The sequence below is a fragment of the Sinocyclocheilus rhinocerous genome, unplaced genomic scaffold, assembly GCF_001515625.1.
Source record: "Sinocyclocheilus rhinocerous isolate Xijiao unplaced genomic scaffold, SAMN03320098_v1.1 scaffold558, whole genome shotgun sequence".
Taxonomy (NCBI): Eukaryota; Metazoa; Chordata; class Actinopteri; order Cypriniformes; family Cyprinidae; genus Sinocyclocheilus; species Sinocyclocheilus rhinocerous.
The window spans coordinates 607,474-634,650 of NW_015634502.1; the positions used below are offsets into that span (position 1 = coordinate 607,474).

The following is a 27,177-nucleotide window of genomic DNA, read 5'->3' on the forward strand; positions in this document are numbered from 1 at the left end:
TTAATCAGCTGTCGTTTCCCTCTGATTTTAGGAATAAATTATGGGTAAGGTTAGGTTTAGGGGTAGGGATTGGGTTAAATCTGTAATTTTGGACAGTAATGTTGATCCAGGATCAACAAAAGATGTTGATCCAGGAACATGTCTTACTTGGCAAAATCACATCTCACACATAACTCTCCGCTCATATTCGACTTGCCATGAAGCTACACTCTCAGCTGTTAATACCTCACAATATGAATTATGGGAAATGTAGTTTCGGCCCACTCTTCTTTTTCAGTGAAAACTGTTGCCTGTAAAATACCAGTGCACTTCCTACAGTATTAGAAGAATGTTTCTGCCTAACTTTGACAGGAAATTTATAATCAAATCTAATATATCACAAGCTGAGTCATGGTGTCACAACACTTAATCCAAACTAAGGAATCAGACTCCTTTCATTACTTGAAATAATACATCAAACTCTCCACAAAATAACGCATGAATACAGTTTTATGCAGTTTTGCGTGTCCCAAACCACTTTCAGGTTCTCACACCATATCATCCTGATGTTTTGACATGGGTTTTTTGAATGGTCTTTTGGGCAAGTCCACACTTGAGACTTTTTTAGGCTCCAATGCAGCATGTCATCTGTTTTTTTTTTACATCTGTCATCTGCAATTCTCAGACACTTACAGAGCTTTGTAATTTACACAACATAAACACAGCTTTTTGTGGCCAAAGATACTTATCATTTTAGTGTAAATGCTGTTGTCATTGTCACATGGGGAACTAGTTTGGACACATTTTATCTTTTTGTTCCCAGAAACAAAAACATCTTAAGTTAAAAAACAACTAAGCTGTCACAAAACTAAAACAGGCCGTCCAGTTGGATTCACAGTACAAATGCAGGTTTGAATCATTTAGGTTCATATCTAACGTGAAATGAGTCCTGAAACACCTGTAGGAACTGGACACATTTTGCTTAGGTAGAACCACAATCTTGACCGGCACGTTTGAGGGCACGTCTGGCAAAGTCACATTCCAGCAGAAAATAGCTAGCAAGCTTGTTTCTGTGGGTGAAAGCTCATAAAATAGCTTTTAATATAGCAATTTCTGACAGTATTACCAGACATCATTGTAGAAGGGCTTGTAGACTTTAAAGTGGAACTGAGTTTTTACAAAATCCAGGGAGCTTTGGTACAGCCAGCTGGGTCCGCCTTTATCAGATATAAAGATTCCTCTGCATTTTGTTTGCATTTCGAAGCAGATTTGGGGTTGATAAATCATGGGTGCACATGAAAGCTCCTTGTGTAGATCTCATTTGATATGAGTTTTCTATAAGCGTAGCGAGAATGTGGGGGTTGAGCTGTATAACTGAAACCTGTCCCCGTGTCCCAGTCCATGACAGCTCCAGTCAAATGTCTCTGGCCTCAGCCTGACCAAACACACTGATGTCCCTCCAGAATGCAGCCAGTCTGGTAGAACTGCCCTACGCATGGTTGAAGCTATGACAGGTTTCCGGATAGCCCTGGAAAAGAGAGGGAAAATGAGGGATGGAGAGAAAAAGCATGAATGAGTGAATGAATCTAAAATGTCTCAGAGTAGCTCTCCAATGGCAACCTACACACATATCAGTACTAGATGGTGGACATCAAAATTGAGGAATCAGTTCTCTCTGGGGGTTTGGGTTTTTAATATACACCATGGTTCAAAAGTCTGGGGTCAATAAGATTTTTTTTAATGTATACTTTAAGGATGCATTAAATTGGTCAGAAGTGACAGTAAAGACATTTATAATATTTCAAATAAATGCTGTTGTTTTTAACTTTCTTTTCATCAAAGAATCTTGAAAAATATTAAGCAGCACAACAGTTTCAACATTGATAATAATAAGAAATGTTTCTTGAGCACAAAATCTGCATCTTGGGATGATTTCTGTTTTGTCCTTACAGGAATAAAATAATATTTTTAAAATATATATTAAAACAGAAAAGAGTGGTTTTAAATTGCAATAATATTTCACAATATTACTGTTTTTGCTGTATTTTTCATCAAATAAATGCAGACTTGGCGAGCATAAGAGACTTCTTTCAAAAACATTTTCAAAATCTTACTGACCCCAAACTTGGGACTATCAACAAGCAACCCATTTCTTAGAATTTTTATTTGTCGCAACTAACTGTTCATCAAATTACAGTCATAAATGTTCATAAATACATACATTTCATACTGTGAGCACAATGATTATTTTGTTCTAATGACTGCCCTAGTTTTATATTTTCCTTCAGGTTTATTCATCGGACATAACACCAATAGTGGATAGAAAAAAAGATGTAGTCAACTAAACACAATGTAAATGTTTCCTAAATATTATTTTAATCACTTCTTTTGGTTTACGTTGTTGGAAAGGGTGTCCCTTGCAAGAGGATCAACATATTTGGGCATCCCTGCCAACAAAAAATGTAAAAACCCCTGCACTAAAGCAAAAAATAAAGCTGCTAGGGAGACATAAATAGGCACAAATACACCAAACCGCCATAACGTTCATTTTCCTTTATGCAAACTTTATTGCTTTTGTCACCTGTCACCTGCTGCAGAATATTTCTTCCTCATTTTTGCTCTTTATTCTCACACACACACACACCTCTGCTTAGCAGCTGTAAGTTGCGCCCTTCCTCTTGTACTTGTAGTTGTAGAACCTGCTGGAGAAGCTCTTGTCTCAGAGTCTCCTGAACCAAACCCATCCGCTCTAACTTCTCGCCATTCAATCTCAAGAGAGCACGACCTGACAAAGACAAAGTGACAGAGAGAGAGAGACAATTTCAGTAGACATGAGCTCTTTGGAAACACACAAGCTCTGCAGCCTCTACATTATGTATGCACAGTTTTGCTGGCAGCTATAAACAAGTTACAGCATTGGGTTATTATCTCCGTGTTCCCAGTGATCTTTGCATATGTGACTATGGTAACATGCTGTGTGGAACTGCTGCCTGAGGGCATAGGCCGCCCCGGGTTCATTTCCCACTTTGTTTCCAACTGAGCCTCTCGTGCTATGACTCTAAACACTTAAGTCCACAGCCTTGCAGAAAAAACACTGCATTTGTCTTTTGTCCTCATATTTTTTAACTCCCTATATTCCTTTTCTCTCGATTTCCTTTTCTATGGATCTCACCCAGGGTGTCTGTGATCTTGATGCTTTGTGTCCACTGAGAGAGAAGAGAGGATTTGTGGGGGACGTGAAGCCACACGGGACCCTAGTGAGCAAGTGTGTGCTCAAGGAATGAGTGGGAGAAGCAGCTGTCTAAGCGCCAGTGTGTGAGCGGGACCCCGTGACATGCTCAGACATGAGTCGCATATTCACACTATAATTCTACAAACCCTAGAAAAACATGGTAAAATAATAATGAAGGATATCAGTATGGCCAGCGAGTCCTAGCTTCAAAAAATCCAACTGGCTGCAGATTTCCCCATTGATGGCCAATAGAAAATACTCATTTATTTCAAAAGATTGTGTCAGTAAAATGAAATGTTTTTGAAAGTTTCTTATGCTCACTAAGGTTGCATTAATTTGATAAAAAATACAGCAAAATTATAATATTGTGAAATATTATTAAAATTTTAACATTTTTCTATTTTAATATATTTTGTAAATGTATTCCTGTGATGGCAAAGCTGAATTATTAGCAGCCATGTCACATGATCCTTCAGAAATCATTCTAAGATTTGGTGCTCAATAAATATTTCATTAATATAAATTCATTAAACATTATTATAATTTCATCAAACATTATTATCAAAGTTTTTGCTGTTTAATATTTTTGTGGAAACTGTTCAACTTTTTTCAGGATTATCTGATGAACAGAAAGTTGAAAAGAACAGAATTTATTTAAATTAGAATTTTTTTGTCACAATGCAAGTTTTTACTGCCACTTTTGATTAAATTAATGCACCTTGCTGAATAAAAATATTAATTGTGCTGTAGATATCACTAATATTATTATATGACATTATATATGACAGTAGATATATTTTCCAGTGCCCGATTCTTTTTGTAGGCACTTAAAAGCTTGAAATTGACACATTTTTCTTGTTTTTCACAGCTCAGGCAAGTAGCTAATGAAGACTTTGGGACTATACATGTTCCTGTATCATGAAGGAAAATCATACATGTCTCAGATGAATGGCTCAAAAACAAAACTAAGTGTCCATGGGCATTGATGGCAAATTTCTAATCTCGTACTTTTGAGGGTTCTGTGACAATACTAAAACATTTAAATTTTTCTAGAATATTGAAAATGGAACATGAAAGAGTAAAGCACTGCAAATTCAGGGGTTGAGAATGAAATGGTACCAGCTCTTTGACAAGAGACGTATTTTTGGAAAAGTAGATGAGCACTGGTTGGCTGACCTTCAGCTAAAATGGTAATGCTTCTGTCATACCATATGAGATATAGTAGATGTGTTGGTGTCAAGGGATTGGTCTAACTGCTGCGCAAGCAGTACCTTTTAAAAGGTGATCTTGTGCAGGGTCACTGTGATGTGAGATTTTACACCGAATGCAATTCCATATGAATAATAATGGCTAACACATTAAAATCATATTGGGATATTTAATTATATACAATAACTACAATAGTTCTTTTGTTTTACATTGGATATCACACCTGTAATGGCGTGGTGGGAGAAGGCTTCAACATAGGTCAAGTAGTTGTGTGGACAGTGCTTCTTCAACCATCTGCACACATCCTGCTGAGACCACAGAACCACTGGCCTGGAGAGACACGGCAAGGTGGGGCTGGTGTGGTAAACAGAGTAAGATTCACCTGAACGTAACTGAAAGAGAAAGAAATAGAGCATGGGAAAGAGACAGACAGGGAAACTCATTTAAATATGCATTTCACAGAGAAGTGGCATAGAAAAGCAAATCTCAAAATGTGACTGAATTGCATCCTTCTGGAGTCCTACCATGTATGAATGCACAACGTTTTATAGCACTACTAATTTGAAACCATTCTCCAGCAGAATTAAAAAAAAAGAATATAAACAGATAAATAGCTCTCTCTCCTGCTAAGACCTCTGGGAAATATACATGTTTTTATTTTTTTATTTTTTTATAACTGTGTTCCAGGTCATGCACCGGCAGTGATTAAGATGGATGTTTTCATCTTACACAGCCATCTGATTGGCTGCCTAACGGACGCGGCCATGATTCTGCACACTGAGCTGTATAAATCAAGGCCATTCTAGAATGATTAGCATTCATTACAATGGCTGCACTAGTGACATGAGCCACAATAACACTCGCTCGACCTTCATCACACTTTCATATGATCACAGACTAATTATACAAAACCATCCTGCAAATATAATTCCAGCAAATCATCCACATTTAGAGCCAGTGAGAGTATAGGAGGGCTAATGAAACTGAGTTGAATGTATCTGTGACATACAATATTATGATGTTTGTTTACTGTGACACCAAAAAAGCATTGCTAATATTTAAACTACAGTTCAGAAGATTGGGGTCAGAAAGATTTTTCTTTTTTCTTTTTAAAGAAATTAATTATTTTATTTAGCAAGGACACAATCAATTGATCAAAAGTGACAGTGAAGACATTATTAAGGTTGCAAAAGATTTTATATGGTTACAAAATATTTTTTTTATTTCAAATAAATGCTTTCTATTCATTAAAGAATCCTGAAAAAAAGGTATCATGGTTTTTACAAAAATATTTAGCAGCACAACTGTTGTCACCATTGATAATAATAATAGTTTCTTGAGATGAAAATCAGAGACTTTTTTAAAAAACATAAAAAAATCTTTCTGACCCCAAACTTTTGAATGGTACTGTACAGGATTAAAAGCAATATCATAAAACTTCCAAAGTGACCCAAAAAATGGGGTCTGATAGCAGGAAAAGAAAAACAATGCCATGTGCTACTAATAAATATTATGTGCCCTTGTCCATTAGTGTTGACACCAAAGACTGTGAATTCAATCTGACTCTTATATAATAAATATATTATATTATTTTCATATTACATTTTGCTATTTTCTAATGTGCTATAGGTCGCTGTAAATTATGGGTACTGAAACAAAACTCATCTCATAATATAACTAAGTTTCATTCCCTGTGCTTTGCATATTTTCTTCCCTTTCTTTGGTGTTCCATTTCATTAACAGACATTTATCCTCACAAAATCACAGCCCTTCATTTTCTCACTTCTCCCTCTATTTGTTTTGTTTTTCTAAGCCATTTGCCACCATCTGTACCCCATCCTTCAAGTTCATCTTCCATTTTCTTTCTCTTTCACAGTTTTTGCCCTATCTCTACTGCTCTCTCTCTCTTTCTCCCTAAGGCAACTTTCTACTTTATGCCTTTGCTGTATTTGCCCTTGAGGGCAGTGGGGAATTCTTTCTTCTGCAACTGCAGGAATTCGCACACATACATGCATGCATGCATGCACACATATAGGCTGAATAAGTGACTGTTCCACTCAGCTGGTCTTGGGCAGGATGCACATCTCTCCAGAAACTGTCTCTGTAGGGCATAAGAACACTGTGGTCCTAAATAATAGTTCAGACAAAAAAATTAACATTTTCTGAAAATGTACTCCCCCTTAGGAAATTCAAGATGTAGATGAGTTTGTTTCTTTTTCGGAGCAGATTTGGAGAAATTTAGCTTTACATATGCTCACCCATAGATCCTCTGCAGTGAATGGGAGCCGTCAGAATGTGAGTTAAAGTGCTTAATGATGGATTATTTATTACAAATGCACAGCTTTGTGCTTCACAAGACATTAATTGATGGACTGGAGTCATGTTGACTACTTGTGGATTATTATGATGTTTTTATCATCTGTTTGGGATCACATTCTGACGGCACCCATTCACTAAACAAGATCCATTGGTGAGCAAGTGATGTAATGCTAAATTTCTCCAAATCCCGATGAAGAAACAAACTCATCTACATCTTGGATGGCCCGAGGGTCAGTAAATTTTCAGCAAATTTTCATTATTGGGTAAACTATTCCTTTAAGCCCTTCTAGATGAAATTATTAGCCATGTCACTGTCACATTTACATCTTTTTAAGTACCTTATCTCACTGTAAACCATGAACATCATTTTGTTTGTGGCTTATAAATGGATCTGACTAAGTAGCTGTCAAACTTTCCCTATTTTAATGCCCATTATTTGAGATTGCACTCTGTGACACACAATGGAGACAAGCTGATGCAATCCTTCTTACTCTGCAATGTCCCTATACGCAATGGTATAGATTACAGAATCAGTCAGTGAGAGAGGAATTCACACCACTTAAATGCACAACATTAATTATTTACAGTATGAGTTTCATTCACCCAGACCCCAGAGGATCAGTGTGAGCACAATAATGAGAAAATACAAACACTAACCATCAAAAGTGGCCCCCAGTACACAAATGAATACATAACAGTCACATTTTTGACTACAATTAGTCAATAGGCACTTGAGTTCCTCATTTCTTCTTTGATCATTCTGCGATGACATGTCCGTGGAAAGTGGCGTCTTGGCAAAGTTTATAGACAATCACAACAGCGCTGATGAAAGTGAGAAAAGATTTGTGATAAAAGTGACGTTTTCTATTTTCTTTTCTTCTTTGTTCACTCTTTATTTATTCTGGGAAGAGCACACTATGTGGTGAGATGTCAGTGAGCCTTTCATGTACTGAGATACACAAACCTGCATTGTTAAGAAAAATACTTACAAGTGTAGCTGGGCTGAACAAAGGATTTGTGTATGAAGCCATTAGGGGAAGAGATAAAACAGAGCTGTTTATCTCTCCTGTCACTGTAGGAAGAGGCTAACAAGGTCCACCATTCATTAACGATGGTTTAAATTATAAGGCCAAAAAAGTGCAGAGGTTAGTTAGGATCTCATCAGCTCCTGTTTGGGGTTTTCATGAGGAATAAATGAACATAGACGTCTGATCAAGCCAAGCTTTTGATCATGAATTCACTTTTTGGAAAATCAAAGGCAAACAGTCCGAGCCTTCGCACTCTGATCCGGTTCAGCAAAATGCAACAAATTTAAACCCAAGTTCAAAAGATTGACCTTAAGTCTGGTGTTCCTCTTCCAATTACTCTGGCAAAAAGCAAGATTTGTGAACGATTTAGAAACTATATTGGTGTTTAAGACCTGAAATAAAATAGATGAGACGATAAAAACAGATGAACAGATGACACATTTCTTATCCATAACAAAATAATAATATATAATAATACATAGATGATGTTCTTTTGATCTTTGTATCAAATGTATCATATTTTCCACAACAATATTAAGCAGCACAACCGTTTTCAACATTGATAGTATTAAGAACTGTTACTTGAGCTCCAAATCAGCATATTAAAATGATTTCTGAAGAGACTTCTTTCAAAAATATTTTCAAAACTTAGTGACCACAAAATATATATATTATGTATAATTATACTATGCTACATGTAAAAATTATTTTTAAAGGCAGCTCCTATTTAATGTGTTAGTAACATTTTAATTTAGCAAAATTGTTTAAACCCTCTGTTTAATCCACTAAACACAAAATTTCCAAATGCACCTCTGCTAATTTCACTGAGAAGATAAAAAAATGTATTTAGCACTAGAAAAAGTGAAATGGAAATGACCACAGAACACTGGATTTGCCTCAAGTAATTACTTTTGAATACTCATTAAGATAATATTATCTATCTCAGTTTAACAAAATCAGGTTTGGGTCTAAGTAGTATGTGTAAACCTGTCGTAAAATCTAAGAGGAGTCTAATTGTGCGGGCGAGACTGCTTTGACCCACAAAGCTCTGCAGTCCCGACTAGAAGCACTTGCTTCGTTAATATGCTAATGCAGAAGATCAAATGAAGTTAAAAACACACATTACGACCCATATCTTTGCTTTCAGTGCTCAAATCAGCAGTTCCCATGTGACCTGAGGCCCACAAGCCATGTGGAGAGTGATCTCTCTCTTCTCTACCCACTGGCCTAAGAGCATCATACTCATTCTCTATAAACTAAACACGCTTTTAGATGGATGGAAAGATGGATGGCTGAAGAGAGAAAGGAAGCGTTTTGTTGCCAGACCCCCTCCTCCACCTTTTTTAATGCACAGGTTTTCATACAAGTGCATTTCTGAAAGGCAGGGAAACTTTTTCCCACTATTAATAATGCAACAACAGAAAGCCATACATACATTATATTAGCGCACAAATTCTCTAATGACATCTTTAATGACTAAAGTATGGAATAACTGAAAGCGCCATGCCATTAGCTCTGTATAAGAACTATACTTTCTACAGCCTACTTTGCAGTTTTTCACAGCTAACACAGCTAAAATTTGCACTGCAAATAGTGAAGTTACTAGTTTATCTACTTATCCTTTCATATGATATATGAATATGGTAATCAGCTAGCTACATTTTTGAGTAGCTTGGCCAACACTGGTCTTTCTCAATGTTCTCTTAAGAGCAGTTTTAACATAGTGTGAAAGTGCACCAGAAAGAGCTGGAAAGAGCTTTGGTTTGTATAATTAAGTCATGTAAATGAGATGGTACAAAATGATGATCATTTGAAGCTGATACAGGGAATACATAAAAAAACCATTTGGCTTCGTTTTAGGGTTGGGCCGATAGACGATACCGCCTACGATGTGAGGATAAAAAAAATATTTAAATACTTTTTCTCGCAATTATATCGTTGGGTAAGTATAGGCGACTGTATATAAATTGCGGGCATCAGGGAGCCGTTATTGAAACCGCTTTCAATTGTGCGCTCTCATTTTACTTTCACTTTCACTTTTGAGATTGCGATCACAAGGACTCTATACTATGGAGCGGCAGTACTTACCACACATTTGACAAGATTAGATGTTTGTCATTGGTGCTCAGGATCTGCAAATAATTCGCCATCGTCCTATCAGACATTTCTCCTTACTCTGTGTATGTGGTAAGTGAACTTTCATGTACTGTAATGCAACAGGCAACCGCTAGCAAGCGACTAACATTTTAGTGGCTCTGTATAACGCATTACTTGTTTCACGCTTCGGGCACACCCCTTTCTCTTTTGGAAAGTCATGGAAACGCTATTGTGAAATGTTTTCTTTTGCTATTGGAGCAAATTTGAACGCAAAAATAATATGTGTTGTAGTTTCCATTCACCGCTTTAGAAGTTTACCCAACTATGACTGCTGCTTCTGAGAACCCTTCTTGGTCTCACCTGCAGTCCTTCGGTTCCAGGCTGCTGGAGTAGTTTGACTGTTCGGCCACCGGCTGTTTTGCGGCTGTGCCCCTCATGCCAGGTAAGGTTTCCACCTGCACAACGACTCAGCTGGTACTTAAAGTCATCTGGAAGAGCCCTGTACTCCACCGCAGGACGACAGAAAGTAAAACTGGAGGCCGCTGCGATAGAAAAAGATAAATTTTACATTTAGTAATTCATTTAAACGCACACATTCCATCCTTCTTACTTACATTTTCACTTCCCTCTTCAGAAAGACACAGACAACTGAGATGTGCAGCAGCACTGTGCATTGTCAGTTATCAGTCATGCAGCAACCTAGCATCAGGGTGACTAGTGCCTTGTGGGACATTCAGTGTTTATTTCCATTTCCAGGTCAGTTTGAGGACTGCGTTTGTCATTAGGATTTTGGTGGTTAAGAGAAGAGTTTAAGGTTTAGGCTTAAGTAAAAGCAAATAAGAAATGTTTGGATGACCCATATCTCCTGTGGCTGACTGGGTGGCTTGGATTCTTCCCAGAATAATACCTAAAGACGCTAGTCAGCAAAGTTAAGGGAAAATTATGCATTAGCGTGTCAGAGGGTGATAAAAAAGCAGAGCATTGGTAGCCCGTGGGGTAATCTAATGAAAAGCATGTGAGGCTCCAGATTTTCAGGAAGGAAAACTTTAAGTGCTGCTAAATACCGAATGCCTCAGAAACATCAGTTCTTGCTGAGCTAAACAAAATAGCATTTGCAATTCATGAAACAGCTAACAGAAAATCTAATTAACAATGACATCTGCTAGGATCTTCCTGGCACAAAATATGCTTTAAAGGAACACAAAAAAATGCTGGGTTGTTTGAACCCAATTTTGGGTCGAATATGGACTAACCCAACTGTTGGGTTAAAAAGTTAATTTAAAAATGTAACCAAAATTTAACCCAAGAGTTGGGTTAGTCCATATTTGACCAAAAATTGGGTTCAAACAACCCAGCATTTTTTAAAGTGACTTTCTTTCTTTTGTGGAACACCAAAGAAGATATTTTGAAAAATGTTTCAACGTTGTTTTTGGCTAAAAACTAAAACTAAAAAAAAAAAAATTAAACCATAAAAAAAAATCTAATAAAATGTTAGAATAGAATAAAATTGGTTGCCAAGGCAATAGCTCACATTTTAGTTTAAAAATGTAACTAAAACTGAAATAAAAATTTGAAAAATCTCAGTGATACTAAAATAACACTAGTTTTTGGACCCCACTGTCATTCATTCGTTATATGAACTAAACCATTGAAAAATTCTTCTAAATATCTTTGTGTTCAAAAAGAACGAGAGTCATACAGGTCTGGAACAACATGAGTAAATAATGATAGAATTTTCATTTTTAGGTAAACTATCCCTTAACACACACACACACTGTGAGAGTAAAACTGTTAAAAAATTTGCATATTTCTAAAAACAATACAGTAGACCAGCACAGCAAAGTTTCGCTCGACTGGTGACTGTAAATGAGTCAGTGGGCAGCATAAACAGATTTTCTTCCAGTAGTTGCGAGAGGCCAGTGCATTACAGACAAAGACAGAGACGGTGTGCATTTGTGCTCATTAAAACCTCACACTTCTAATAACCACCTTAGTCTTAGCACAAATGAGTACACTCAGTCATGTCTGTGCATGGCAGTGTGTGTGATGGTATTGTATCACCATATGCGTGTGTGCGCATAAGCAAGAGTTGATGAGAGGGAGAGACTATAAGTTTGTGTGTGTTGGAAGGTGGAGGCCTGGATGAGATAAAAGGGATGTCTTTTGCTCTCGTTCCCTGCAGCCTCACAGGCGGCTACAAAGGCCGTTCTCATCAAGAGTGCATGGGGGATGCCTGCCTGTATGAATGCATTTGGGATGGAGTCATAGATGAACACAGTCTTTCATCACAGTGCCTCTGAAGCAGACATTAGAGAGATGTGGCACTACTGTGGCCGGAGGGTGAAAACACGTCAAGGCCTGTTAGTCTTGGACAGATGTTGCCCTTATTTTCTATTTATTCGTGCACAAAAAGATGTGCTCCTAAATCTAGAAACAGTATGAAAACTTGTTCTTGACCAACTAAAGGGGAAATGGAAAAGTCTATAGGCAGCAGAGTTTTATATGTACATTTGAGTTCAGAAGTTTCAGGTTTGTGAGGTTTTTTTTTTTGTAAGAGGTTTCTTCTGCTCACCAAGGCTGCATTTATTTGAACAGAAATACAGTAAAACAGTAATATTGTGAAATATTGTTACAATTTAAATAGAAATGTTTTCTATTTGATTACATTTTAAAACATAATTTACTCCTGTGATGACAATACTGATTTTTCAGCAGCCATTTCTCCAGTCTTCAGTGTCACATGATCCTTCAGAAATCATTCTAATATGCTGATTTGGTCGAGAAACTTTTCTCATTATTACCAAAGTTCAGAAGAACTGCATTTATTTAAAATACACATATTTTCTAATATTATACATGTCTTTACTGTCACATTTGATCAATTAATTTAGCGATTTTCCTTGCTGAATAATGGTATTACTTTTTTTTTTTTTTTTTAAATGTACTGACCCCAAACTTTTGAATAAAAGTGTATGCGTTTCTTGTATTAAAAAGCTTATCTATGTTCAAGGCCGTAACCATCTTAAATTATAATATTCTAAGATGAATATTCATAGTACAAATAACAGTAAAGGTTGTCCAGTGGCTGATTTGTAAAAAGAGTAATGTATTTATTAAAACAATCATGTAGCTCCAAACTTGTAAGACTTTCTTTTATTCTGTAAAACACAAAATGATCAATTTAGCAAAACGTTCATGTTGCTGTATTCCATACAATAAAACTAAATGACCAGATGTTGTCGATCTCCAGACTTGACAAACAGTACCATAATGTAGTAGATATGACTTGTAGCTCTATCTTTTTAGTCTTTTCTGTTTCATTGTATGGAAAAAAGCAGCATCACCATCTCCATTTGTGGTCTACAGAAGAAATAAAACGGTATGAGTTCAGAATGACATGAGTGTGAGTGCATGATGACAATTTTTTTAGGTTAAACTATTTCTTTAAACTATTACATTTGGATATCTTGAATATGTGGTTACAGCCAAGCTTCATGGCCAAGCACATGTGACCCATTTCACTGCATGTGTCAGTAAAAAAAAAGAATATAAATCTTTATTATATCTAGAGATCCATCATCCATGACAGCTCTTCATTCTCTGAAGCACACAATTAAATCTAGTCCAAGGTGTTTTTCTCACCTGCTGCACCCACTGGACTGAACTAACGATGTGGTCTCCTGTGAGAAACCAAGCAAGTGTGCCAGAGATCTCTGAACAGCATGAGGGGTTTGAACTTCGGGAAGGGAGAGAAACACAACATCTGTGTGGAGTAATGAGCTACAGACAGAAAGAGAGAGAAATGTGGAGCTGTAGCTGCTTTAGATCTGTTTGGCCTCATTATCTATGCTGATGAATGCGAAAATGAATATGCAAACCTTCATTAAAGTGGTGTAGCACACAAACCACTCAGCAGGTAACTGGTTCACTAGAAAACTACAGAGATTAAAGATAGTTTCATTGTGTTCTGTGATTTCATACAGTTCTAGGTTTGAATGTGTGAGGGAAAAGGAAAAAGAGAGACTTTTCTTTTGAGTTTTGAAGGACATGTGGAGACGTGGAATGGTGTGCAGGGTTTTGTCAATGAGAAGCCACGATTACAAGTCAACACCTTTTAATTTACACAAAGAAAATCACAAAATGTTCAAAGAAACAGACTGGATAATTCTTTACTCAGACTTCACAAAATATCAATCAACCAGTTATTTTAGCACTTTATGCTCATATTGGAGAGACGGAGATATAAAAAACATTATTGCTTGCTTATTAGGATTTGAGTTTTTGTTAAGCAAATGCAGTGCAGTAAGTTAATTAACAGCAATTGACTCCATTAACGGGGTCATATGATGTTGCTAAAAAGAACATTATTTTGTGTATTTGGTGTAATGAAATGTGTTTATGCGGTTTAAGGTTAAAAAAACACATTATTTTCCACATACTGTACATTATTGTTTCTCCTCTATGCCCCGCCTTTCTGAAACGCGTCGATTTTTACAAAGCTCATCGGTCTGAAAAGCGAGGTGTGCTCTGATTGGCCAGCTATCCAGTGTGTTGTGATTGGCCGAATACCTCAAGCGTGTGACGGAAATGTTACGCCCCTACCATACTGTGATGCCCTGTCCGGCCGGAGCGACGAGACAAAAACATTAAAACCCATTATAAACAAGGCATTTGTTGCATCCAGTGGGGACATGATTAAGGATTATAATGACTAAGGGGCCATTCACATATCGCGCCTAAAAACGCGTGGAAAACGCTAGGCGCGCCGCTTTCTGCTTTTTCCCAAAGCGTTCGGGCGCTTGCGCTCCGGAGGCGTCTGCCGTTGCTAAGCAACCTTGACCTGCGCTGTCCATGAAGACGCGGAAGTTTCAGCAAAGTGTAAATGGATTTGCAGCACTAAAAATGAGCGCGTCGCACCGCGTGCGCGTCGTGACCGCGTCGCTTCCATTATGAGCGCGCCTGCCGCGCGGCTACGTTTGAAATAGCGATCTTGAGCGCGCAAAAGGCGCGATATGTGAACGGCCCCTATACTGTCTTTTTACGCATTGCATCGCGCCGCGTAAACATAAAACCAGTTGAACTGATTCAAAATAAAAGGCTGTGACCCTGTACACACTGAAGCCCAAAAAAATAATGAGCCATCATACACACATTAATTAGCAGACTGTCATTTAAAACCAACCATGTCACTGTGTCCCAGACTGTTTTATCCTGAGCAGATATGCCTTTAACTGGAAAACAATATCTAATGTGTTTAAAAATACGAGAAAGTGCCTACCTGAGTGCAATTTCAACATTAATATTTAATTCAAATTATATGATATATTCAAAATCATATAATCAGGAAATTAAAAAGAGAATATAATTCTGCGACAGCAGATACATCGAGTCATCTCAAGCTTGCAACGTAGACTACTAACTAGCCAACTACGATCATCTTTATGAATAAAATAAAATATATTATAATATAATTAGCCTACCGTCTACTGCCATGTCAACAATCCAGACTCTGCAACAATCAACAATACTCCTGTTAGATTAAAAGTTGGGAACTGACGAGTCCCATTTTCCGCACTGGGCGCCTTGAAAGGTGTTTCTTTAGCAGGTACATCCAGTGTGTAGTGCTCGACTCAAGCGCGTCACAGTGTAAAATATGAGTACACACATGAGCGCGCGCTGCTCATTCTTACACTGACGCCTCCCACCATAGACTGTACACTGCTTACCTCAACCATCTCTGTTAAGAAGCCTTTTCAGATTTGTTAAGAAACCGCCTCTTTATTACATAATTTATGTAATATATTTAAAATGTACGATCTCTTAAATAAAATAATTAAAACATACATCTAAGTGTATTATATATCATAAATAAATAACATATATGATTGCTTAATGACACAGCCTATATAAAAATGGGCTTTGATAATGGCCTCTTAAATCTACATATTTAAAAAGTAATTAAAATGTGCAATTCACGTGGAAACCCCCTAGTATCGTGTACTAGGTTATTTCTAATCGTTACATTTGTAACCGAAGGGGTGTTTCGTGAGAAACGGTCGTCTGTTTCTCTCTCACGTCCCCGCGGCAGAACGCAAAGCCTGTAATTAGTCTGTGAACGGCAGCATGCACATTATGGGGATGTATTTCTGTGACCCTTCAAATGTTTCATCAAAGTTCGGAAAATAGTTTAAAATCATTATATTGTTAGCTTTATTGACTTTACAATTGTGTTATGCACGAATGCCAGGCTGTATACACTACCGTTTACAAAACGATTTGAAAATCCTAACAAAATAGATGGATATTTTCTTCTTGCACTATAAACACTAGAGGGAGGCATTTCACCTCAATTCTCTTATCAAATCTTCAACAAGACCTCACCTAAACTCCATTCTGCTGCTAGAATGTACAGGTCCTGAGCAGAGGACCGCGTCCGCATACGAGTTTGCAAAAACAGTATGTCCTGTGATTATCAGGCCTAAATTACAAAAGAATATGCATTAATAAAGAAATAGTTAACAATACCCACATCATAGCCATCTGCATCCGCTGAGATTCTGAAGTGTTCAGCCGGTGGATATTTTTCTGGCACTGTCCGATTTGAAAAGTTAAAAAATATAAGAAATCCTAGGAGACTGTAAGACGGAGCTCTTTTCGAGTGCAGGTTTACAGCTAAGTTGTGCCTCGTGGTTACACTATTAAGTAACAACGCTCATGTAATTTAAATGCTTCGAGGTTGTTTGCAGGTGGTCAACATCCGGGTCAGAAGAAAGGACTTAAAGCACTAAATGTCTAGAAGTAGTCAAAATTATAATGGTGACAGTGTATCATCCAATATTGAATTTATATTTTGTGTGGAGAAAGAAAGGGTGGGTTATGGGGAATAAATGGCATACTACAAATGTGTCCCCTCTAGGACCCTTAAAAGTGACATCATGCATGAAAGTGAAGTAGCATCACTGATGGAATCTGATGTTGATTTAGCAAATTAGCCCTCTCTACTAACGTATTCTCTCTATTTTGCTACACTGTTGTGCTGAGATATTTTCTTTTCATCTTTCTGAATGGTTGTATTTGAGAAATTTTGTCATAGGGTAGCCTACAGGCTTATGATTTAAATTTCAGTATAATATCTGTAAACCTTTGATATAATATCTGTAAACTTTAAACTTTTAATGAGATGTTGAGATGATCCACCCACCATATGCCAGTGTGTACTATTGAAACAGATAAGCAAAAAAGGGGGAATGTTACAAAGAGTGTAATATGTCAGCTGGATCTGTAATAAATGTAGGCCAAATTTATGTGTAATGTGCCAAGAAAGTTTTACATCAAGCTCTTTACTGAGCTCTATACATTCTTGCAGTTTTGTTAAAAAGAGAAGAAATTAATGGTCACTCTTGGTTCTGGACAGAGAACAAACATTCTCAGTCTTGTTTCCGTAAGTTTCAGTGTTGTGGAAAGGTGCCAGGCATCAGCCACACTTCACACCAAACATAACAGTTGACTTGACTGAATCATCATTAGGAGTTGAATGTGGATGGTTGGTGCTATTTTTTGACAGACAAAGTCAACAGAATAAATGCTAGAGAATGAAAGAGGAATAACACATCTTTATCCATGTTTAAGGCCATACTAAAACCTTTGCTTATGGTTTCTGTCTCCTTATAATGAACATTTGACCCTGCACACACCCCATGGCCTATTTACCATGTTTTGCACTCTTTAAATCATTCACTAGTTTTGGCTTCTACAAGGTGCAAATTGTGGTTGAAATGAAAAAGGGCTCCAACCTACATGAGGTGTAACACATCATTACACCTGATGAACGCAGGTTCAGCCCACTACTGAATACAGAACAGCATTATGAGAGTTCGAGGCCTGAACAGCTGGTTCATTGTGATGTCATGTCCTGTGAACTTCCTGGGTGGAGGTGGTTGCGAAGAATAGTGTATGTGTGCCCGGTGTGGTAGTGGAAAGCCAGTGCCAACAACATACTGTGCATGTTTTGTCAAACAGTTTGTGAATAATATGAGGGTGGTGTCATACAGACAAACATACTTAACATTCGGGAGTCATTTCTTTAGAAAGCCATTGAAACAAACCAGAGCTATGGCATGTGGTCTTTTAAAAAGACCTCACTTACAAACTTTAAATGTACATTTTTAAAAGATATTGTGCAGTCAGAGAGTCATTATCACATAATAAACCAAGACAGAGTGATCAGGACACCGACGTGAAGCAGAGGTTTGAATCATCCTCAGAGTCTTTGTTTTGTTAATGACATGGACATGAAATACTGATTTGAGCTGAAATTGCTTTATTTTTTGAGAGAAAAGAGTGACGTGATATAAGCATCATGACTGAATTTTTTCATTTGATTTTGCTATTATGTTGTGTATTTAAATTATCAAATTAAGTAATGTATCTGGTGTTTCTTCAACTATGGGTTATTTTTTATTAAAACAAACAAATTTTAAATTATGTTCTTTTTATATGAACATCATATTAACAAACGGTATAGTTAACTTTTTTCTGTCTTTATCATTTTTTGGGTCAGAGCACCGTGGTGCTAGGTTCCTCTTGGAATTGCTCCATTTATTATTATTATTATTAATATTATTCTCCAATAATATTGAGAGGCAAAAAATGCTCGAAAACTCATGAAACATTGCACACATTTACGTCTGATATAGTTTTCAGAAGTGGGTGTGGCAAAATGGCTTGATAGCGCCACCTATACACATTCAACAAAGTGCCCCTCGAGCTACGTTTCACGTACATGTACGAAATTTGGTAGACACATGTAACACACCAATACCTACAAAAAAGTATCTTGGAATCCGAAACCCAACAGGAAGTCAGTTATTTTGAATTTTCTTAGCAAATTTTGTGTCGTTTAGCCATTTTCAGGCGTTGTATTTTAACAAACTCCTAGAGATTTAATCATCACTAAATTTGGTCAGTGTAATCTAAAGGCCTTTGCGATGTTAAATTGCAAAGATTTTGAGTGTTTCGCCATGAAACAGGAAGTTGTTATAACTCAGCCATACAATGTCCGATCTGCCCCAAACTTCATATGTTTGATAAGATTCTTGGCCTGAACACATGCCCATGCCCATATTCAGTTATAGCCATAGCGCCACCTGCTGGCAACAGGAAGTGGAATGTTTTACATTGTAACTCCTCCTCCTAGAGATTTAATGACATCAACATTATATTTGGTCAGTCTAATCTAAAGGACTTTGCAATGTTAAAATGAGAAAATCTTGAGTGTTCGTTAAAGGGCGTGTCCGTGGTGGACTGACAAATTTTGATGTTTTGCCATGGAAAAGGAAGTTGTTGTAACTCAGCCATACAATGTCCGATCTGCCCCAAACTTCACACTTTCTTGTTTGATAAGAGTCCTGGCCTGATGACATCTAAAGGTCAATATTCAGTTATAATAATAGCGCCACCTGTTGGCAACAGGATATGTCATGTTTTACACTAACTCAAACATACCATGTTCAATCTGCACCAAACTTCACGTTTGATAAAAGTCCTGGCCTGAAGACATCTACATGCCAATATTCAGTTATAGTCATGGACTTTGACATATTTCTCCTATATTTACCACTTTAAATGCATATTGCCCACTGTTCGCTATTTTCCTAAAACCACTGGGTGCGAGGGCCCTTTAAATGCTGCTTGCAACTTAAATTTTTTATTATTTGTACAACTTTTCAAATTTTCTTATGAATAAATGTTAACATTTTACCCTTTTCCCAGACCCAGACTTTGAATCTTACAGAAAATTAAACAGTAACAATTTTTAAAAAATAATATTAAATAACACTTAATTTAAACATTTAATCTCCCCATCCAGTCCCATGCAAAGCATGCTGGGAACTAGAAATCAATCTGCAATTTTTTTTGTCAAAAGTGTCAAAAATTGAAGAAACACATTATTTTACCCTTTTCCCAGACCCAGACTTTGAATCTTACAGAAAATTAAACAGTAACAATTTAAAAAAAATAATATTAAATAACACTTAATTTAAACATTTAATCTCCCCATCCAGTCCCATGCAAAGCATGCTGGGAACTAGAAATCAATCTGCAATTTTTTTTGTCAAAAGTGTCAAAAATTGAAGAAACACATTCTGTTTACTTAATTTTCTTTTACACACTTTTCATGCTAACAGTGATTTACAGATTTCATTATTTCAGACCTGAATGACCACATCAGCAGGGCCTTTGCAAACATGGAAAAGTGAAAATAGGAGCCTGTTTATACAGATTCCTGACCCTCCATATTAGAGCAGCACAGTCCTTGGAAACAGAGTTAATTAGCCATTGCAACTAAACAAAGGCATGGTGTGTTTTGCCCCTGTGGTTTTTTAGAGGGGGGGTTTGAGGTAGTGTGTGTGTGTGTTTGCTGGTGGTGTGTTATAGGTGATTTTTTTGGGCCGTGCACAATTAAGGTCTATGAGTAGTAAAGAGTGTTTGGGATTCTTACTTTATCCCCAGACCTGTAGTTCAAGGATTGGAACACAGCCACAGACCTCGACCACTACCATATGACAGCCATACAAGTACTGTGGACAGATGTCATAGCAATAAATAGAAAGGAGTGGTTACTTCAATGATTGTTCATTTGTTCAGCTTTGCAATTAATCCTATATAGGACAAGCATGGTCAACAGGAAAGATTCTCTTTCACATTGTATATTTTACATTAGAGCTATTTTGCTATTGCCAGGCAATCATTAGTATTTACAGTCTGGCTCTCAGTGTTTATCTGAGTAAAACTGTATTTGTTCCTGCTGTGTCTGTGTTTGTGTGTGTGAGCATGTGACTGCAGCCTGCAGCTAGTGAGTCCATATGTTTTCTTAGCTTATGTACAAAGCCATATGTTCCTGTATCATTTAGTGTTCAGAAAATGGCCAATAAGACATTTTACATCAGACCGAGGGTTTTTAAAACACATTCCCATAACTAGATTATCAACGCGGTCAAATGTAGCATCATGACACCAGACATACACCTGTTCATTTCAGAAGGCAAGAGCTCCCTTTTAAACTGATATCAGTCCATGATAATTATTATTACTTGACCCTGATTTGTTTTTTAATTATTTCCTTCATAGTCACAATTATTACTATTATTTATCCATCTTTAAGCCTTTCCTACAAACTTCTGAACATCTCTGTTGTACTGTGTGGATCAGGTCTCAAAAATAACACCTTTGTGTAAATTGTGATAGGTGGCATAGTAGGTGGAGCTATGTAAATGAGGTGGTCCGTTGTGTTTTATGAGGTGACCAGAACTCTCAGTCCCAACAGTCTGCAGGAATCTCAGCATCACCACCACAACTGGAGCACATAGTGTCCTTTTTAGACACTGAGATTTTTATTTTTTTATATTGACGAAGACCAACATTGACAGATGTGACACTAGCTAATGTCACACTTTTATTTACATAACATAAGGCATATGTCAGTTTTTAGGTCTATGCTCAATTTTCTAGCTTCTGTTCTGGCTGTATAGAGGGATTTCCCTCTGTAGTTTCTTAGTTTTTTCCCCAGCATTGATAATATACAAGCATCATGCTATTAGAGATAAACTTGCACCGTTTTCTCCTTTTTTGGAGTTCTTTTCTGACTGTGGCAGCATTTCAACCTGCACCAAACCGATACAGCCTCTACTCTGGACCCCATCCACAGTACAACTCAGAGAAACCGACAGCCAGGCATAAGTGAGTATCCATGAGCAAAATATTTATTCTCTTAATTGATGGCACAGGTGGCCAAAAAGCTGTTGGATGTTACTAAATAATTTCAGACACATCTAGGAGGCAATAAAAAGACTGTTCCATTCCAGTATCATGTAAGATACTGCTTAAGATTGTAGTTAAGAGAATATGACATAAGACCACTTGTCCAACTCTTCCTGTACACTAAATACAGTACATGTTGAGTTAACATTTTCCAGTTTGGTATTACAGTTGGGTGTAATCTGTGTGGTTTACACTTTGGTACATTCATAAATCTCCTTAAATTTGGTGAATTCATAGAGAATAAAATGTTTCAACAAGGTTTTATACATTACATTAGTAAATGCATTATGTATCATCAACAACAAATAATAATTTATACAGAATGTATTAATGTTATTATATATTTTGTAATTGTTATTGTAATTTTTAATGTTAAAATGTATATATACAAATAAATGTTAACAAAGATTAATAAATGCTGTTAAAATTCTGTTTATTGCTAGCTTGTGTTAACTACTGGTTGTCTAATGTTAAAATATAAAACTTTATTGTAAAAAGTTTCTATATTATTTATTTATTTATTTATTATTGTATCTGATATAAAGATTTAGGTAACATACAATTTTGAGTACAGCACAGCAAAAGGCTGATTCTATCAGTGTTGAGAGAGAGGGAATATTCGTTTTACTTGCCATTGACCACTTCAGTTATTGAGAGTTAAATCCCCCCATATATAACTTGTCTCTCTTCAGGAACCAGTGTGCATATGTTGTGGAGAAGACTGTCTCATTCACTATTAAGGATGGAGCAGCTCCCTTCATGAAAGCAGAATACAACAAGTGTGCTTGGGGTCAGAAATGCCCAACTATAAAGTAAGACATCTATTAATAATTGTTTAACTGTCATACAATTAATGTTTGTATAAAAAAATGCATTTGTTACATTTAGCTAATTTTGTCACCCTGTCTGTTCTTACAGGTATCGCATGTACTACAAACCCATGTATAAAGTTGCATATAAGACTCTGACAGAGCTGGAGTGGAAATGTTGTCCTGGATATGCAGGTGTTGGTTGTACTGCAGGATATGGAATGAAAGCAAAGCCCCTATTCAAAGGACCACTGTCTCCACAGAAGGGTCCTATGCCTCGTTTTAAAGGGACCATGCCAATGCAGAAGGGCCCTATGCCTCGTTTTAAAGGGCCCATGCCAATGCAGAAGGGTCCAATGCCTCCTTTTAAAAGACCTATGCCAATGCAGAAGGGTCCTATACCTCCTTTTAAAGGACCTATGCCTGCACAGAAGGGTCTAATGCCTCCATTTAAAGGGCCCATGCCTGCGCAAAAGGGTCCTATACCTTCCTTTAAAGGGCCAATGCCTGCACAGAAGAGTCCTGTGCCTTCTTTTAAAGGTCCCATGCCTATGCAGAAGGGTCCAATGCCTTCATTTAAAGGTCCCAATCCCTCTCAAAAGGGTCAAGTGCCTTCAGTTAAAGACCAATTTCCGCATCCCAGCTTCAATGGAAACCCCTGGAATCAACCTCAAGCACCATCTAATGGCATGAATGAATGCACTAATACTGGGCCCTCTTCCCAAGATACCTCAGTTGAAACTTATCCAGACCAACAGGAACCCGAAGTAGATTATCCTGATCCGATGCCAGGGCCTCAAGATCTTGGCCATGATTTAATTCCAGAAGAGAATGAGCAAATCACAGACTACCAGAATCCTCAGCCAGATCACCATAGTTCTATACCAGAACATAGTGAAACAGAGCCTGTTCCCAATGCACAGGCGCCCTCTGGTGGAAGTGAAACAAACCAAGGTAAATAAGCTATACGTTACAGTTACACACACACTAGTATATAAATGTTTTTGAGTCCGCATTTCTTTGTACAAAATAAAGCTTTAAAGGGTTAGTTCAGTCAAAAATGAAAATTAGGCTGCGTTTCACTCACCCTCAAGTCATCCTAGGTGTATATGACTTTCTTCTTTCAGACGAATCCAGTCGGAGTTATATTAAAAATTGTCTTTGACCTTTCAAGCTCTATCGTTGTACTCAGCAGGTGTTGCATTCCTTCGGTTCAAAAGACGTGAAATAAAAAGCACCCTTCCACAAAAAAAAGTGTCTCAATTTTCATTTTTGGGTGAACTAACCCTTTAAGTGTGTCCAGACTAACTAAATAAATATAATGCATTCACAGATCATAATGACAACAGTATCAAAGATGAGCGTTTGGATAGGATAGAAGAGGATGTGCAGCGACTCTCTCTTGGCTTTGAGACTCTCCGTGGTACAGTGACAGGTCTGGAGGACAGCTTGCGTGCTTCCCTCCGTGAAGACGCCAACCGAATGTTGACTGCTCTCATTTCTGCAGGACCCAGTCCTATCGTCGCTCCTTTCCTGTCTAGGGACTCTTCTGTGGGTTTTGGAGATCTGCCTGGAGGTGCACTGGATTTTGACGGTTCAGATGTGGTGGGGCAGTTCCCAAACTTTGTTGATTTGACTGAAAAGGTTTCAGAGCTACGAGCAGAGCTCGTGGCAAAGGCATCTGAGCTTGAAGAGTTTAGAGAAGCAGTCGTAGGTCACAACAACACCCTTCAAAGACTGTCAAATGGGTCAGTGAACCTTACACAAACTGACTTTCAAAAGGCCCTGGAGACAATGGTGGAGTCCAAAATGAGTGAAGCTCGGGTGGCCACCTTAAATGGCTTTAAAAAGCGTGTGGAGAGTGCTGAGGAGCGATGCGAGGGTGGTATGGCAGAGGTGCGGCTCCAGTGCAAGGAGGAACTTTTGGATGGACAAAAGCAAATTGAGCAAGTCCTAAACATAAGGGCCATAGGATTGAGGACAGAACTTCAAAAACTGCAGGCTCAGCTTCAAGACCTGGAGCCTGAAGAGGGTTGCTGCATTGCCGTATCAGGTCTAACTGAAAGGCTCATTCATGTGGAGCAGTCAGTGGGTGGCTTGAATGAGTCCCAAATACACCTACGTGCCGAACTTGGTGGACACAAGGACCATATAGAGGGCATGTTGGAGGGTCGGCTGGGCTATGTGGAATCCAAGATGAACATTGCATTAAATCAAGAGGAAGCAAGCATTAACAAAAGAGTGCCTAGCAACCTGGAGGGGAAGTTTAAGGCTCTTGAAAGTCGTCTTTTGGCTGCAGTGGAGGAGCTAGGTAATGTCACAGCACCAACTTTGCTAGAGGGTCAGGCTGTGCCCACACTGGAGACAGAAGTAGAATCGCTCAGAAGAAGAGTGGAGGACGATTTGGACCGTTTACAGAAACAGCTCAAATCCATAGAGGTCATGTGTACTTCATCTTGTGTTCCACAGCCTGTTCTTACAGGATATGTAGCTCCTTTGGGAACTGAGGAGGAGGGAAGTGAGGACAACCGCAAGGAAATGAATGGGAAATTTGATTTACAAGTAGAGAGATTGAACAACCTCAATGCCACTCTACATAATCTTCTTGTCCAGTTGGCAGAGAAACAGGGCGAGGTAGGTCTTCAGGGTGAGGTGACCCTGCTGAAAGTTAGTGTGAACTCCGTTAACAGGTCTCTCTGTGGCTTGCAAGAGTCTCTTGGCTCTGTGATCAGAGAGGTTGGCCAAACCAACCTCACCTGGCAAGAAAGAGAAGAAAGGCTTGCACAGCAGGTGAAGGGTGTGGTTCAGCTGGTGGGACGACAGGCATCTATGTTGGGTACTGGGGAGCGAAAGTTGACCCGTTTGAAAGGGGAACTCCAGGATCTGCGGCGCAGAGTGGCCGGAGAGCTCCAGGGTTGCCATTCCACTGCCCTGGGTGTCCAGAAGGAGGTTACTGAAATCGGGGGTCGTGTTGCTCGTGTGGAGGGTCAGTGTGGAGGCCTGGCACACCTGGCTGACGACCTAGAAAGAATTCGTGGAGAGCTGGAGAGACACTCTGATGGGTATCTGTCTCATTTAAATAGCACCCTTGTTAACCACTCTCACCAGCTGTCCGAACTCAGAGATAGCATCCAAAACTGCACTGGACCATCTGGGTCTACTCGGATAGCTGGGTACAATTTAGCTGCAACACAACAAATGGCAGAACAACACACAACAGAACCGACCAATCCCAGAGGAGACCAGTTTGCAGTCCCCACACAGTACAGAGGTGACCAGTAATTCAAGTGCACTTTATAATGTGCAGACAGTCTTTACTCACAGATACTATTATATAGTGTCTTTCTCAGGAGACTCTTTTCTTACCAACATCTATTGTATGATCAGTGTGGAAATTCAATCTTCCAAGTCTGTGGTGCTGCTGTATTTTTATTTATTTTTTTACGTAGTGTTTTTAGGGTTAAGTATATGAAATGTCTTACTGTGTTCTTGTGAATATTTTTATATGAGTTGGATGTCTGTCTTTTTTTATTGTAGGACTTTTTTAAATTAGAGAGACTGTTGTTTTCATATAGGTGATTCAACATTTCTGGAACACAACTTTTTTTGAACTCTTTTGTGTGTGTGTGTGTGTGTGTGTGTGTGTGTGTGTGTGTGCACGCGTGTGTGTGTGTTTGTACCTTTATATATGGTTTGTGAAAGCTTGTTCTTAATAAAATGTTGAAATCTCACTTCATTTTTTAGTTTATGAGGTTTGCATGTTACTGTGTAATGTGTATTATTAATCTCCAACAGAAAATATTCAAATGGCAACAGGCTAATAATTGCACGCTTTAATGGCATAACATAAAGTACTTTTGAAAAATTTAAATTTTTAATCAACATCTAAGATGATTTCTTTAAGGGTTTCTAACATTTACAGAAAATTTGGAAAGGACACCTAAAAACCCTTGCATATAACTTTATAGTGATTATTTAGGTATGTTGGTGCTGATACTTACAGCCCCCCCCCCACTGCTGTTTCAATTTTTAAATGTATTTTTATTATTCAAAGGCATCATATCCAAGCACTGCTGCTGCCAGCAAACCAAAAATCTTAAAAGAAAAGCGCAAGCATGAAAAACGTGTGAAAGAAACAATGGTGAAAGCAGAAGGGTCATAAAATGCAAAACAGGAAATGAGAAAAGCAATCATTCATATAAATACCACATCTTATAATCACTACAAAGTACATTAGGATCTCTTTTTGTAAAATGTGTTTAAGAGAGTTTGACAGCAACACCATTAGATATCCATTTCAGGGCCGAGTAACCGAAAACTTTTTTTTACTTTTTCTTTTAAGATTATCCTTTCAGCCACAAACTTCAGCCAAAAATGTCTTTGCTAATTTACTCACTGAACCAGCATCTTCCCCAGAACATGCCCATCCCCAGCTAAGACAGACAAGAGAAGTAACAAGGAGGAGCGAGCCTGTGGTTGCTCTGAATAAGTCCTACAAGACGAAGGAGAACATATGACTTTTTTTCTTTTCCTTTTTAAAAATTTTTTTCAGTAAAAAATGTAAAGGAAGAAGTTGAGAATAAAAGGTATTACGTTAGCTGCACTTATAACATGGTGGGCAAGTAATAATTGGCCAAAAAATAAAATAAAATCATGATAATCCAATATCTAGTACATTTTTATA

At 37.9% G+C, this 27,177-nt stretch overlaps 2 protein-coding genes across 2 annotated transcripts; one reads left to right on the forward strand and one right to left on the reverse strand.

The window, feature by feature from the left end:
• Positions 1-767: 767 nt before the first annotated feature.
• Positions 768-15,381, reverse strand: LOC107745835 (sterile alpha motif domain-containing protein 10-like). The gene is made up of 5 exons (XM_016559841.1): positions 15,345-15,381; positions 10,225-10,406; positions 4,644-4,812; positions 2,624-2,764; positions 768-1,507 (listed from the first exon to the last, which is right to left on the reverse strand). Exons 1-5 carry the CDS (start codon positions 15,355-15,357, stop codon positions 1,485-1,487), a joined length of 528 nt encoding a protein of 175 aa, XP_016415327.1. The 5' UTR covers positions 15,358-15,381; the 3' UTR covers positions 768-1,484.
• Positions 15,382-21,454: 6,073 nt separating this feature from the next.
• LOC107745820 (EMILIN-3-like) lies at positions 21,455-25,775 on the forward strand. Its single transcript, XM_016559825.1, has 4 exons — positions 21,455-21,603; positions 22,377-22,496; positions 22,603-23,447; positions 23,827-25,775. Exons 1-4 carry the CDS (start codon positions 21,455-21,457, stop codon positions 25,773-25,775), a joined length of 3,063 nt encoding a protein of 1,020 aa, XP_016415311.1.
• The last annotated feature ends 1,402 nt before the right edge of the window (positions 25,776-27,177 follow it).